This window comes from Phalaenopsis equestris, unplaced genomic scaffold (assembly GCF_001263595.1).
Source record: "Phalaenopsis equestris unplaced genomic scaffold, ASM126359v1 Scaffold000002, whole genome shotgun sequence".
Classification (NCBI taxonomy): Eukaryota; Viridiplantae; Streptophyta; class Magnoliopsida; order Asparagales; family Orchidaceae; genus Phalaenopsis; species Phalaenopsis equestris.
The window spans coordinates 66,332,502-66,346,937 of record NW_018164444.1 but is presented as its reverse complement, the minus strand read 5'-3'; the positions used below and the strand labels follow the sequence as shown (position 1 = coordinate 66,346,937).

The window sequence follows — 14,436 nt, the reverse complement described above, 5'->3', positions numbered from 1 at the left end:
TTGCCCTAAAATTATTGACAACAATTAAATTCAAACTGAATGAATTGGGTGCGAGTAAGGATGTGACTCAAGTCCTCTATCTGTGTGGTTCTTGTCGTCAAATGACATCATTATAGTATGGTCACGGTTGTAGCCCGAATAATTCTCAATGGCATTATGCTATTTTAAGTATTGAATCATATGGTATATTCGATGAAGATAAAAGTTTTCTATAAGTTAAGGTCGACTTAATTAGTCTTCTTAAACAAACATTCACCTCATGTCTACAAGGTTTTCTTTAGATGAAGCAACCCATGACTACTAACATTGATCCTTCGGTCAGGTTGTGTCGACTACATCTGCTGACTAAGTAGACCAGGAACCACAACAACTCGAGATGACAGTTCATCATCGTTTACCCCACCATCCGCTTTGAGCTCACGGTGATCATAATTTAAAATTTTAAATTCTCAAATTTGCTACTACTATATGCTAAATCCGAATATTTAGCATCTAATGTCTAGCCTTAATCGAAAGTGTTCTCCAATTATCGAGGATGTAGTCATTTTTGCTTAATATTCACCAAAATTAAGCATCAAAAGTGTAGACAATAATCGTTAAAGTCGAACACCAGTAATTCCCTTTTTTTTTTTTTTTTTTTTTGAAAACGACCATAAAAAATCCATCACATACTCGTGAAAGCCGAGCGTTATAGTTTTATTTTATTCATTGAAGTTAAACGTATATTCGCTACAATGGAAGCCATAAGCTTCTTTGTGGCAACCCGAGCAACCACCAAACGTAATCGTTAAGCCGATCCAAATTCTCCTTGAACTTTGTGACTCTTGCACAAAACTTCTATTCATCGAAGTCAAGTAGTCAAAGCCGTCCTAGTTTTGTAACTAATAAATTTTATTTCTTTCTTTTAAAGAGCTAATAGCTATAAAATTATACTTATTCTAATTCTAAAAGTAAAATTTTAACTAAATTAATTAAACAATGTGCAATCATAGAATAATTTAAATTTTAGTAGATAAATAAGAAGAATTTATTTGAAATATAGTATATATCTAATTTAAAATTAATTTTTTATAAGCATGACATTTTATAATACCAGTTAAATTTTATTCTTGCATATTTTATTTTGTAATTTCTTTAACGAAGAATAGTGTAAAATAAATATTTTATATTAATAATTAACTAAACTTCTTATACATTTTTTTCATTTATGTCATGTTCATGTATCGTGTTGTGTCATGTCCGTGCCACGAATTCATGTTCGTGCTTCAAAGGTCCCTATCTGAATTTTGTTATATTTATTTTTTTTTTGTTGCAACCAACTTTTAAGCAAAGTAAAACTTAGCCACATTATTGTCATTATTTTGAATCATGTAATTTTTTTTTCAATACAACACTTATATTAAATATTCATAATCACTAAATTACACTAATTTAAATAAAATAAAATAAATAACCGAGCATATATTTTTTAGTTTAGTGGCAATAAAAATTTAAAAAATATTTTGTTTTTTAATATAAATAACAACTTAGAAGAAAATAAATAAAAAATATATATACTGGTCAATAAATTGAGCTCCGCTAGTTGATAGTTATCCCAAGGTGTAGGGCTGTGAATGAACTGAGTTTGAGTGAGCTCAGGCTTAGCTCGTGTTTTACTCGTTTGAAATTAGCTCGTGTTCGAAATTACTCTTAAACAATTTAATCATATTCAACTATTTTTACATATTCTTGTTTGTGTTCGGTTTGAAATTGACTCATTTAAATTAATTAGTTGTGGGATGTTGGATTCAAACATTCACTAATTATGTGCAATAAAAGACATGACCACACGAGCTGCTATGATTTAAACATATATATATAAAAGAGCTGAAGACTATCAAACAAAGAGTTTTGCATGCTCTGCTCGTTTATAATTCAAGCTCAAAAAAATTATTTCTATTCATCCTGTTTAAAAAACAAATTATTCAAACACCAACTACTTAACAATAAGAAGAAGTTCGCAAACAACAAACATTTCAATGTGGGGACACCCTTCGAAAGATCGTGATTTCTCTCAGAAAGTTTTTTTATCTGGAAGTTTTACCTATACAACTATTTACTTGTGCATGAAATGTTGTACTTATATGTGATACGCCACCAATATATTTCATCATCCGACATGAATCCTGACGCATGACATGAATCTCAATACAATATTTTAAGAAGAAAACATTCAAATCTGGATAAAATGTCATCTAGAACTTCGATTTCAGCACTTATAGTAAAACAAACCGACTTGATGAGACGGACTTAATAATAAGAAAACTAGTCTAATCCGAGTCAAATCAAGCCCAAATCAAGTCATTGAACCACACTTAGATGATTTCCGGACACATTTGAAAAGTCAAATGGTTGTCGAATATAGTAAGTTTGTGCTCGAATCGAGCGGCTCGACAAGACGAATCCAACGAGTCTAATATCACTCAATTCTGACATCATTAAGGCATTCAAATGTCCACTAAACGTCATATGATCGATGGAAGTTCTCCGGATTGTCCGATCAAAATGATTCATATTTCTGCATTAACTGCACCAAGAACACTATAAATAGAGTTTCATCCCTCCCATGGGAGGAGGAGGAAGTCTAGAGAGAGAGTCTGAGGTCTTGAAGAGAAGCTGTATCTCAGCATCACCGCCGATCATCTTCGACCACCACCGACCACTGTCAACGAACGTCAGTCTCCGAAGACCACCGCCGGCAGTCGTCGACCTCTACCAATTGTCATTGACCACCACTAACCACCATCGATCACTATTAACCAGACGTCGTCAGTCGACGTTGTAATCTAAAAAATTATAGTTATCTTTTCTCATTTTTGGGACAAGGGATTTTTGTAACCATCAATTAATAATGGATTTCTGCAACTGGGCTAGACCCCGTGATTTTTCCCTTATGGGTTTTCCACGTAAAAACTCATGGAGTCATAACCGTTTTTTTTTTTTTCATCTGATTGTGTGTTGAATCCTCGCACAAATCTAAGACAATAATTCATTACTCTACCACGCCGCAAATTTTCTAGCACACATCAATATGAAAATCTTTTATGGTGTAAATGTAAAAAAAAAGTAAAGCTTAGGTGTGAGTTATATGTTTTAAAGACAAAATATTTGGATGATTTTCTAATAGTTTCACAATCTCATAGATGAATTCGCAAATCGATTTTGTTACCTTGATTAGATTTGGCAAAGGAAGGCGAAGATTAATCATTTTTCTTCTGGTTTGACAAATTGGCTGCAATTAGGATAACTTCAGGATGATATTTTTGTTTGATTTGGCAGGGAAAAGATATGTTGTTTATTTATCCACATTCATCCTTTAAATTGAATGTTATTCATCTTCTTCTTAATGTAAATCCAGATTTATTAAATCCCAATACGAGACAAATTTATTCGTCCGTCGCTCCCAAATTCCGCCGTCGAAAAAAATCCAGAGTTTATCAAATTGGATAAATCCTGTTTGATGCAAATCTAAGCTGCAGCCAAACACAGCCCAAACAAATCGAACCTCAAACATCATCTTTGCATTTTTTTGGTGCATCTTATTCATTAGTGTTATGATAATGATAAAAATTTTCATTAATAAATATTTAGATGTAATTAAAATTATGACAATGAAGAAAATTGAAGATTGAAAATGAGCAGATTGGAGTTTCTATTTTGGCAGATTTACAGACATACAACTCATTTCTTACGTATTTACTATCTAAAACCTTAACAAAAACTTCTTACACATACCACCTTAACAACGCTTGAAAAGGATTGATATTTATGAGCTCTTGTTGAGATGATATAGGCAACTTGGTCTTGCCACAAATAACATACCATGAATTATTGCTATTGACATTTATGTCGTCCGACTGTGGATGGAAGTAGGGCTGTCAAAAAAACTCATTGTTCGTGAACAGTTTTTTGTGTTTGATTCGTCTGTTTGATTCGTCAATGAGTTCGTGTTCGATTTGTTCGATAAGCAAATGAGACGAACGTGAACAAATTTTTTCGTTCGGTTTGTTAAACGAACCAAACACGAACAGTGATGCGTTCGTTCGTGTTCGAATCGTTATTGTTTGAAATATAAAAAATTTAAAATAATTATATATAAAAAATTTATAATATTTTAAATAATTTAATTTTATAAATTATAATATATAATAAATTAATAACAATAATATATTAATATACTATATTAGTAATACACTAATATAGATACTATATATTTATATAACATGAGTTATATAATTAATATAATATATTATTTATATATATTGATATTAGGGATGTCAAACTGGCTCGCCGTTGGGGAACATAAATTTCAAACGAACCGAAAACAAACACAAGCTCTGTTCGTTTACACCCCTAGTCATAAAAAGATTTCTGGCAATTGTTGACTTTAAAGCTGGTTGTATTTAAATGTGTTCAATTGTATGCTCAATAGTGTGCATCTGAAAAAAAAATATATATTATAGAACAACATTTGAATCTTTACTTAATTTTCTGTTTGGTAGTTTAATGTTTAGTCGTTTATGTTGAGCTAGCAATATTTTTTATTCATGAGGTGCATCTCTATATACAAAGAAATGAAGATGGATAGTAACTTGATTATGCACAGAAGTGTCTCTGTTGATTTAATGAAGTTGTAGCTCTTTTTATCTTCTTAAAATGAAAATGATGCAGCAAGTTTTACTTCAAAGTAAATCATATAAAATGTTATATAAATTTGGTTTTAAGTTTTTTTTTTTTTTGGGGAAGTAAATCTAATTTCAAAAATTAATATAAATAAAATTAAATACTTATTTATTAAGTACATAAGTTATTATATTTATTTTATGATTAGTGCAATAATAATGAATTAACTAATTTTATATTATCTTCATATTAAAGTAAATGTACAATTTTGAGGCACATCAAACCTAATTTCTTACGTATGAAATCACTGTACTTGTATTAAATTTCATGCCCAAGAAAAAAGCTAGTTGATAAATATAAATTGAGGCCATCTCCAATTATATAAGTTGGCCGTTGTTGCCTTATTTTGACATTTGAATCCACGCATTATTGAAGAGTTGGAGGACCCACCGGTTTAGAAGTGGACTAGTTTGGACCGGATCAGGTTCATGTTATCCATTCACGTGCTCTTGTCCCCACCAAAAATTTTATCAGCCATTCACTTAATGCCACGTTGCTGCTAATTCTAATTTAGAGTGCAGATCACACTTGTACATGCAAAGGGCTGAAGTATAAATTAATGAATTAACATAACTTTTTTAGGAAAATTTAATAATACACCATATTTACATGTCTATATTTAATTGCAATTATAACATTTTTGTGCCATAAGTTTATTCAAAAAAAAAATCCGTTAAACAAAGCCTGAATTAAACGAAAAATTATCACATCCTGATGTCCGGATGTGAGGACAATGACTCGAATGCACCAGCGGAGGGCGGGAATCGGATCTCCGCCTTCCTCGCTGCATCCCGGCCGTTGTTCGCATATCCGGAGTCCGGATATAATAAGTTCTCAAATTAAACGGGCCGATAATCAAAACTCATTTTTAATCCAAAAATTCAAACTGACAAGCAAGAGCACCTAACAATATTTCTAACTAATAAAGTTTCTAACTAATCAATATACAGCGAAACTTGATACTTCACTTATGCGCTTAATAGTAAGTATGGCTTTCAATTTGATGACAAATTTAATCACAACATTCACGCCTTGTAATATAAAAATTATATTATAAAATACAAATTTAGTCAGGCTTAACTTGTTAAATTTATAGCATTGAAGAACATTATAGGTACATTCGAGCAATTCATCAACGATGAACTTTTCACATTTGATAAGTAGCACTTCAACAGTAAATAAATAAAAGTTTAGGGGTTAGAAATGTAAATACATAAGAATTGGTTGGTGGTTGGTATATATGTACCCCAAATATTAAATATATTTATGCTATTATGAAGCGTTTTTCTATGGAAGTTCAATAGGTATATGTTATATTTTAGTGTTATTCTAATCAAAATATCTGAGTAAATAGTCAAAATATCTGAGTAAATAGTATTTGGATTGACTAGATTCAGTCCAAGTAGATATTTTGAACCCGAATGCGGCCAAAACTTGTAATAGAAGGAAATTATAGATTTAAGTATCAAATTAAAAAAATAAATTAATTAAAACCAAGCATTTTTTTAAATGACTTTATACTAATTCCTATCACTTAAGAGTAAATCAAGTCATCTTAAGAGTGCAATTTAAATAATTAAAATTGAACCTTGCATTGGGTTGAATCACATATTAGTTTTTTGTGAACACGTCTCGAGAGTTAGAGCGGAGTGAATGAGAGAAAAAAAATAGGGTGGGTCAAAGCTTTATTGTCGAGAGAACCAGGGGAGAGTTCAAATAGCTTGCCTCCTCTTTGGTCGTTTTTTTGTCTCTTATTTATATGAATGTATTTTGTACAGTTATAAAAATGAGGGAGCAATTACAAAAATAATTCTTAATATAATTAATGATATGATTAACTATATGGATTTTTATACTCTATATGTTGTATAGTTTGAATTCTAACATGACGGTAATTGATCGGTTGGCTTGCTTGACTTCGGCAGGTTGAGACAATCGGCTGAGTGGCGATCTTGTATTATGTTGGTTGGTTAGGGCATTCGATCGAGTGTTGATCTTCTTCATCTTGACGAAAAGTGGGTCGATCGATTAGCCATGGTCAATGTTTCTCGCAAGCTCCCTGGCCAGTCAATCAGCTTATGGGTCGATTTGTTTCATTGGGTGAGTCAGGGCACATTGTCGTTTGACTCAAGCCTTACAGGGTCTGTGTCTCTGTCTGTCTGGTCGGTTCGTCGCCTCGACCAAATATTCTCTTTGACAAGGTCTTGGGTGGATATTGTTGCGACATATCCGACAAGACTTGCTGCCAGAATGATTTGTGTCTCACTCTCAGTGGATCTTGCCGCTATCGAACGGGAAAAATTCTCCAGAGTTTTTACCTATTATGTGTTTAGATATGCGACTTTTCATGTTTGGAATTGAATTGTCGGTCGATCGCTTACCTCCGAAGGAAGCTTTATTCCTCAATCGTTTGTTTTCTTTGAGATTCGTGGTGGTTGTTCTGGTGTATACACATTGATATACTAATCAAGCCTCAGATGAAAAGAAAATATTATGCCGGTGACATGGATCCCAACATATTATTGGACGCCAGAAGTAATATTTACTCTTAAATCAGGTCATTTAAATATTATTATAATACTTAAATTTAATGCTTTGCTTAAAAACATTAAAAAAAACCTAAAATATCTAATTTTTAAACGTTATAGCCCAATTATAATTATTTATGTTTCAAGGATTTCATCCTTATCCTATTGATTTGTGAACTCACCTCACCAAGAAAATAGTTAATTAAGCAAGATATTGTATTTAGAGAAAAGAAAAAAAAAGGAGAGAAAAAATAAACATTTCAATGTTAGGGGGTCCTCCCCCTCCTTTAAAAGAAATGAGAAAAGATTGATTGATTTATAAGTTATGAATTAAGTATTCAATACACACCAGTCTCCATAGATCTTTAATCTATTTTTTTTGGCACGGGCATATGCGCGTAAGTTTATGTCCAGAGTCGAGTGAGAACTTACCATGTGATAAGTTTTTAAGGGACAAATTTTTCTGTCCAATCACCGTACCTACGGACAACGAACGAGATGCAACGGTGACCGGCCACTGCTGCATCTCGTCCGTTGTCCGCCCATACGGTGACCAGACAGAAAAAAAAACGCCCCTTTTAAGGAGGGTGGAGCTCACTTACCACACCGCTGAATCTCGTCCGTTGTCCGCAGGTATGGTGACCAGACAGGAAAAATGCTCCTTTTAAGAAGGGTGGAGCTCACTCACCACATGCACATTCTCAATTGTTTATGATCGGATGTAATATTTTCTAGTTGAAAGATTGATTTCTGCCAATGTCCCAATCATACTCATCCAGTGGGGCCCACAATTATGGACTTGATCCAATATGGTTATTAAACGGCATGTGGACTCAAGCCCTAAGTTTGAGTAATTACGAACCTCCATGGCCAACTCCTGTTCTCTGCTCACTTCTCTCACTTCTCTCTCCTCACCTCCCGCCCCCGCCTTCCTCTCTCGCCACCGCCCCGGCACAGTTACCGTCCCCCGACCATCTTCCCTCAAAGTCTTCTTCCCCTCCGCCGGTGATTTCAGGCCGGAGCTCGACGAGAACCCGGAAGCCATCATTTCCGGCGAGTGGACTCAGAACTTCTCCCTGCTCAGCTACGATGATCTCCTCGCCTACCTCCGATCCCAACCACCCCCCAGCAAGGTTCCACTTTGATTTCATAATTTGTTTCAATTTCACACACAGAATCCTAATTGGAAATCATACTTCGATTCAGAATTCGCAGCATGTGGGATCGAAGACTCTGCTTCGAGACATGATGTCGAAGGGGATAAGGACGGCGAGAGCAGAGCAGAGCTTGGGGGAGATCGCCGGCTGTTTTGAGTTTGTGTCCGGACTTCCGGTGGTCGACGATGATCTCCGCTGCGTTGGAGTTGTGTGTAAGAATGACCTAGCGAGAGCTAATCATGAGGTAATTAATTATATTTCTCCAAAATTTGTTTATTATGTTTATTTTTTTATTAGTGCAATAATAAATCATTAATTAAATTTGTATTATGTTTATTCGTATAAAAGTAAATATAAAATTTTCAGGCACATCTAACCAAAATTTTCCCTCACTATGTATAAGAGGTGTGAATTTAGCTTGAATCTAGTCGTTAATCACTCAAAATTGACTCAAATTTTGGCTTGGATCGCGATCAAATCAAAATGATTAAGGCAGGCTACAAGCCGAGATTTTGGATCGATTTTTTTTTTCGAGCTGATTTCGAGCCGACTCTAGCTCAACTTGAGATTTTATTGTTTACTGTTCTAATGATGTTAAAGTTGTGAGTTTGAAATAAACAAGTCAAGCTATGAAGCAAAATTTTGGATCGAATTTTCTTCGACCCAACCCCGACTCAACTCTAAATAGAATAGTTTACAACCCAAGCTATATATAAGAATTCATGCTTGATCAAAATAAATAAATAAATAAATAAATAATCATACTTGATGTATAAGATGATTATTATGAAATCATGCTAGGAAAGTAAAGAAGCTCCACTGTAAAAAGTATTATAATATTGGGGCATTTACATGCATACCCCCAATCCCATGTATTTAAATATCTTACCCTTAAATTTTACTTTTTTATATTTATATCATACCAAAAACCACCATTTTTACTTTGAAAAAAAAAAAAAGATATTCATCTTTTCATTCAAGATGAGATGTAAATGAAAATTAAAATTCATGTGTTAGATATGCAAATACATAAGAATGTAATGTTGAGTATATGTAAATCTTCCTATAACATGGAGTTAACTAAAAATTTACAAGTCTGCAACCTCTTCTCCTGAGCTTTTGGTGTGTTTTGTTAGCCCTGTTAATATTTTTGTGTACGTGAAAACAGTTGAACTCAAAGGTGGCAGATATAATGTCCTCGCCGGCAATCACACTTACGCCTGAGAAGACGGTGAAGGGTATCCCATAAGGGCTTCTCAACCCCCCCTCTCTTTCTCTCTCTATATATATATATGTAATTTATTTATTTATATATATCACCTAATGTTCAGAACAAATATTATTTTGTAGATGCTGCGGCGCTAATGCTGAGGATGAAGATTCACAGGATACCTATACTGAACCGACAAGAACAGGTCATAGGTGAGACTTCCATTAATTTTTAGCGGAGATTAGTTATTTAATTGTTATGTTAGTAAAGGTGTAAGTAAGTTGAATATGGACAAATTAGCATTATCGACTTAGAGTACTAATGAGCTCATATTATTGATGTCACACACTAAGTCTAGAAGAAGAAGGTATATCACAACAAAAATTTAACATGTTTCAGATGGTCCAAAGCCGTCGGTTAACAAATTTTCGACGGTTTCGTGACGGGTATTAGATGTAAGCAAATTGCTGGTCGGTAATTGAAAAAGCGATGGATATAGCTACTGTTTTCTTATTCCCGTCGCTATGTTGTTGGTGAATCCATGAAATGTCGTTGGAAAGCCGTGTAAAACTAAAATAAATAAATAAATGTCATTCTTTATCATTTCAATTTTCACACATGACATTGTAACATTAAACCCAATGTGATATAACACAACACAATTTACCAATCGAGACATTTATTAAACTAAAATAATAGTAATTAATGCATAAATGAAACACATAAATAGGAGGAATGCATTGAACCAATCAAAAAGATTATGTGTACATAAAAATAAGTTGTTCACTCAAATGTTTCAAATAAATATAAAGGAATAAATAAAAAACCACTAATCCTCCTCAGTCCCTTCCTCATCATTCTCCTCAAAATCATCCACTGCGGGCTACTTGCCTTTCAACTCTACCCGACTCTGGAATGCATCTGACTCTAATTTCATTTTCAGCTCCATCTCCAACCTCATTTCCGACTTTATCTGGGCGAGATGGGCAACAACTCTAGTCTCAATGTCCATGGTGAATGTGACAACCTGCCCACTAACTTTCTCCTATATTTATATATCAAAATTAAAACAACTTCACATCATTATTTATATATCTAACACTTAAACTTAATTTTTTTACATATATAACACTAAGATCTTTTATGTTGCATTACAAAATATCACTATTTTAACTTTTAAGAAGTAAAACATCTTTTCATTCTCAAGTATGGTTGTCTATATATACCTCTAAATTGAATTTTAGGTGTTAGATATGTAAATACATAAAATTTGATTGGTTTATATGCAAATATTCCCCAAGAAAAATGATATTGAGCTCAACTCATTCTTTGAACTTTTTCTGATTTATGTTTAATAGGGTGCATACCTCCATTCCCCCATCCTTCATGCTTCCCACTTCCACTATATGCAATCCTCTCTTCATCCTTCCCTCTGTGTCGGCCTCACTTTCACTTCCTCCTACTCAGATTCCCCCTCCTTCGCTCGAACAGCCCACCTCCTCTCATACCCCTCCGTTTCCTATGCACTCCACTATCCCCTCCACTCTCACACACCCTCATGGCGAACTAGATATGTAACTTGATGTTTTGAATACCTTTCTTCATGGCGAACTAGATGACGTAGTTTATATGAAACGACCTTCGGGCTTCACTAATACTTACTTTCTCAATCGCGTTTGTAAACTACACAAAGCTATATACAATCTCAAATAGGCACCCGAACAATGGTACTCTACATTTTGTCAATTTCTACGCACACAACTTCAAATCAAACACTGATGACCCCTCTTTATTACTCTGTCATCAACATAACATACAAATTTATCTTCTCGTTTATGTTGATGATATCCTCATCACCATTAATTCCTCCACCGCTATAACATCCGTCACTAGTCGCCTCAGCCAATAATTCAATCTTGAACAACTTGCTAACATATCTAACTTTCTAGGGTTACAAATTTCTTCCACCTCCACTGACTACATCATGCTTCAATCTACTTATATTATAGATCTTCTCACCAACACAGGAATGCTTCAATCAAATCTTGTTATCTCTCGTCTTCCCACAAAACCATATCATAACAATAATACTCCAACCCCTCTTCCCAATCCTCATGAGTTTTGGAAAACTGTTGGCTCCCTTCAATATCTCGAGATCACTCGCCCAGACATCACTTTCACAGTCAATTTTCTTAGCCAAGACATGCACAATCCCAACACGCTTCATAATCAACACTTAAAATGCCCACTTTCCATCGAGCTAGGCCCCAACTACTCTCTATGCATATGCAGATGCCAACAGGGTAGGCGATCACTTAGATCGAAAATCTACCTCCGGATTTTTCATTTGCATTGACAACACCCTCGTCACATGGCCGGCCAAGAAGCAGCCCACGGTTTCAAAATCCTCCACCGAATCAGAGTACATGGCTCTAGCCACAACCACAATAGAGGTCCTTTGGTTACGCCGCTTCCTACAAGAGCTTACCGAACTTTCAGTTCCCTCAACCACCATCTACAGTGACAGCATATCCGCCATCGCACTCACTCACAACCCTGTCTTCCATGCACGAACAAAACACATTGAAGTGGATTACCACTTTATACGAGATCATCTAAAGCTCTGGTGTATCTCTCTTCACCATATAAAGTCATAACATCTACATGCCAACATCCTAACGAAACTCCTATCTACCCCGCATCATCAAAAACTCGCTTCCAAGTTTCTTCCTCTTGGCTGAATGACGCTTGCGGTGCTCATGTTTCCTTCCCATTATATAAAGTGAATAAGTTACATTATGTTTAATTACCGTTTTACCCTTACGTCCTCTCTCTCTCTATATATATATACACTCTGTAATTGGAAAAGTTAATTAAGAACATTAATACTTATCTTTCTTCTGGTCTGTAAATTGCTTCTATCAAGAAGATTGGTTTCAACACAGTTTTATTAAAATATTAAAATTAATATTATAAATGTAACATAAATTTTTATTTTATCATGTCAGTTGGTTCCTTAACTTTACTTAACTATGTTAATTCATGGTATCAGGTATGGTAACTCGCGGTGACATATCCCAGGCCCTACAGGGTCTCTCTTCCCCTTAGCCTCGCCCACTCTCTTCCATCTTCGCTTCTCTGCTGTAAAGATGTATAAAGACTAGTACTGTTCTGTATACTTTTCATGAATGAAATAATATACTTTTGTAATATATAGTATTTTAAATGAATTTTCTGTAACCAGAATGACATCTTTGCAGGTATGTTGATTCAGTTATTCAACGCAATGAACAATGTGTGTATATATATGTATGCTTTACATACATATCAGACAATTCTTATCCAATTGCATATCTAACACCCAAAATTGAATATTTACAATTATGACTCCTCAGTGTCATAAATGTATGCATGAAAATGTGTATTTTGCTTTTAAATAATAGTGGTTATGATATTTGTTATGCAATGTTAAAAATCTGAGTGTTATGTATGTAAATGTGAAGGTTTAGGTGTTAGATTTGCAAATACACGTGAATTGTGTGATACTTGTGGAAATGCCGCATATTTGTGAAAATATTCATGTGTTCAGTAAGAAAACTTGATTATTTGTCGACTCAGGTTTAAAGCAATAAGCTGAATGAGAAGTTAAGTCAAGTCTGATAAGATAAAAATTATATATTTATACATATAAGTATATAGAAACATACATCTATGTATCTATGTAAATTTGAGTTAATATATAAATAAATCTATCATTTTGAACATCTTATTTACCTATATAAGATCTAAAATTTTTTTAAAAAATATAATTTCTTGAACATATATTTATTGCATCATTCACCTTCTAGGGGTGGCATGCGCTGATAAATGGGCGACATGTGAGAGATGTAAAATTGATGATAGATTTTAAGAATATGAGAATGGAGAAGCAAAACACTTTTGTAAAATAAATGAATGGATAAAAGAGCACAAATAGATCCAAAAAGGAGGCATGATGTTTCCTAATTGGTTAAAAGAAGAAAGGTATGGTAGCATATGAAATGGTCGCAACCTTATGATTTTACAAGTTGGGTTTTGTCGTACATCAAGAAATACCCAATTAAAGTGATCACTCACTATCCCCTCAAGACTGTCCTCACCAAATTGGAATCTTTGGCCGACTTCTCAAATGGATGATGAAACTCAACAAATTTAACATGTCATATATTCCAAAAAAAATGATCAAAGCCCAAACCATGGTAGACTTCTTAGCCGACTTCATTGAATTTGATGATCCCGGTAACAAACAACCATCTAGAGACCTACATGGATTCTTCATGTCGACAGAGCATCCAACTAAAATAGTGTGGGACTCAAACTAGCTTGAATGGTGATCGTCTGTACCACACACTATGTAGATGGAATTTAGTGTCACCAACAATCAAACCAAATGTGAGGCCCTCATATCTAGGTTGTGTTTTGGCACACGATACCTCCTAGTAAATTTGATTTGCAACTAATAGTCGAACAAGTATATGGGTGATTCAAAACTAGGGAAGAAATGATGGTGAGATATATTGCAAATGCAAGGGGATAAAGAGGCAGATTCAAAAGCTGCAAATTTGAACATGCCCTCTAGATGACAACCATATAGCGGATCTCATATCCAAGCGTAGCCACTTGGGGAGAGGAACTCCCAAAAGCTCTGCACTTAGCCATTGAAAAAGCTGAAATAATGGAAGTAGAGGCTAAAATGGTGAAGAGTTGGATTAATCCATATGTTCACTTAATTGAGCAGTAAATATCTCCAAAGAAGCAACCAATCTGAGACACTTCAAGT

At 34.2% G+C, this 14,436-nt stretch overlaps 1 protein-coding gene across 1 annotated transcript; it reads left to right on the top strand.

Annotated features, from left to right (window-relative positions):
- Window positions 1–8,081: 8,081 nt before the first annotated feature.
- Window positions 8,082–12,993, top strand: LOC110018077 (CBS domain-containing protein DDB_G0289609-like). Its single transcript, XM_020715302.1, has 5 exons — window positions 8,082–8,383; window positions 8,457–8,651; window positions 9,576–9,645; window positions 9,758–9,829; window positions 12,670–12,993. The coding sequence occupies exons 1-5, from the start codon at window positions 8,117–8,119 to the stop codon at window positions 12,723–12,725; spliced, it is 660 nt and encodes a 219-aa protein (XP_020570961.1). The 5' UTR covers window positions 8,082–8,116; the 3' UTR covers window positions 12,726–12,993.
- The last annotated feature ends 1,443 nt before the right edge of the window (window positions 12,994–14,436 follow it).

What these genes read in the sequence shown, in the direction of transcription:
- LOC110018077 (XM_020715302.1), top strand. Translation starts at nt 8,117, where the DNA reads ATGGCCAACTCCTGTTCTCTGCTCACTTCTCTCACTTCTCTCTCCTCA. An exon ending in TAGCGAGAGCTAATCATGAG is followed by an intron (nt 8,652 to 9,575) that starts GTAATTAATTAT and finishes ACGTGAAAACAG; the next exon opens with TTGAACTCAAAGGTGGCAGA. An exon ending in GCCTGAGAAGACGGTGAAGG is followed by an intron (nt 9,646 to 9,757) that starts GTATCCCATAAG and finishes ATTATTTTGTAG; the next exon opens with ATGCTGCGGCGCTAATGCTG.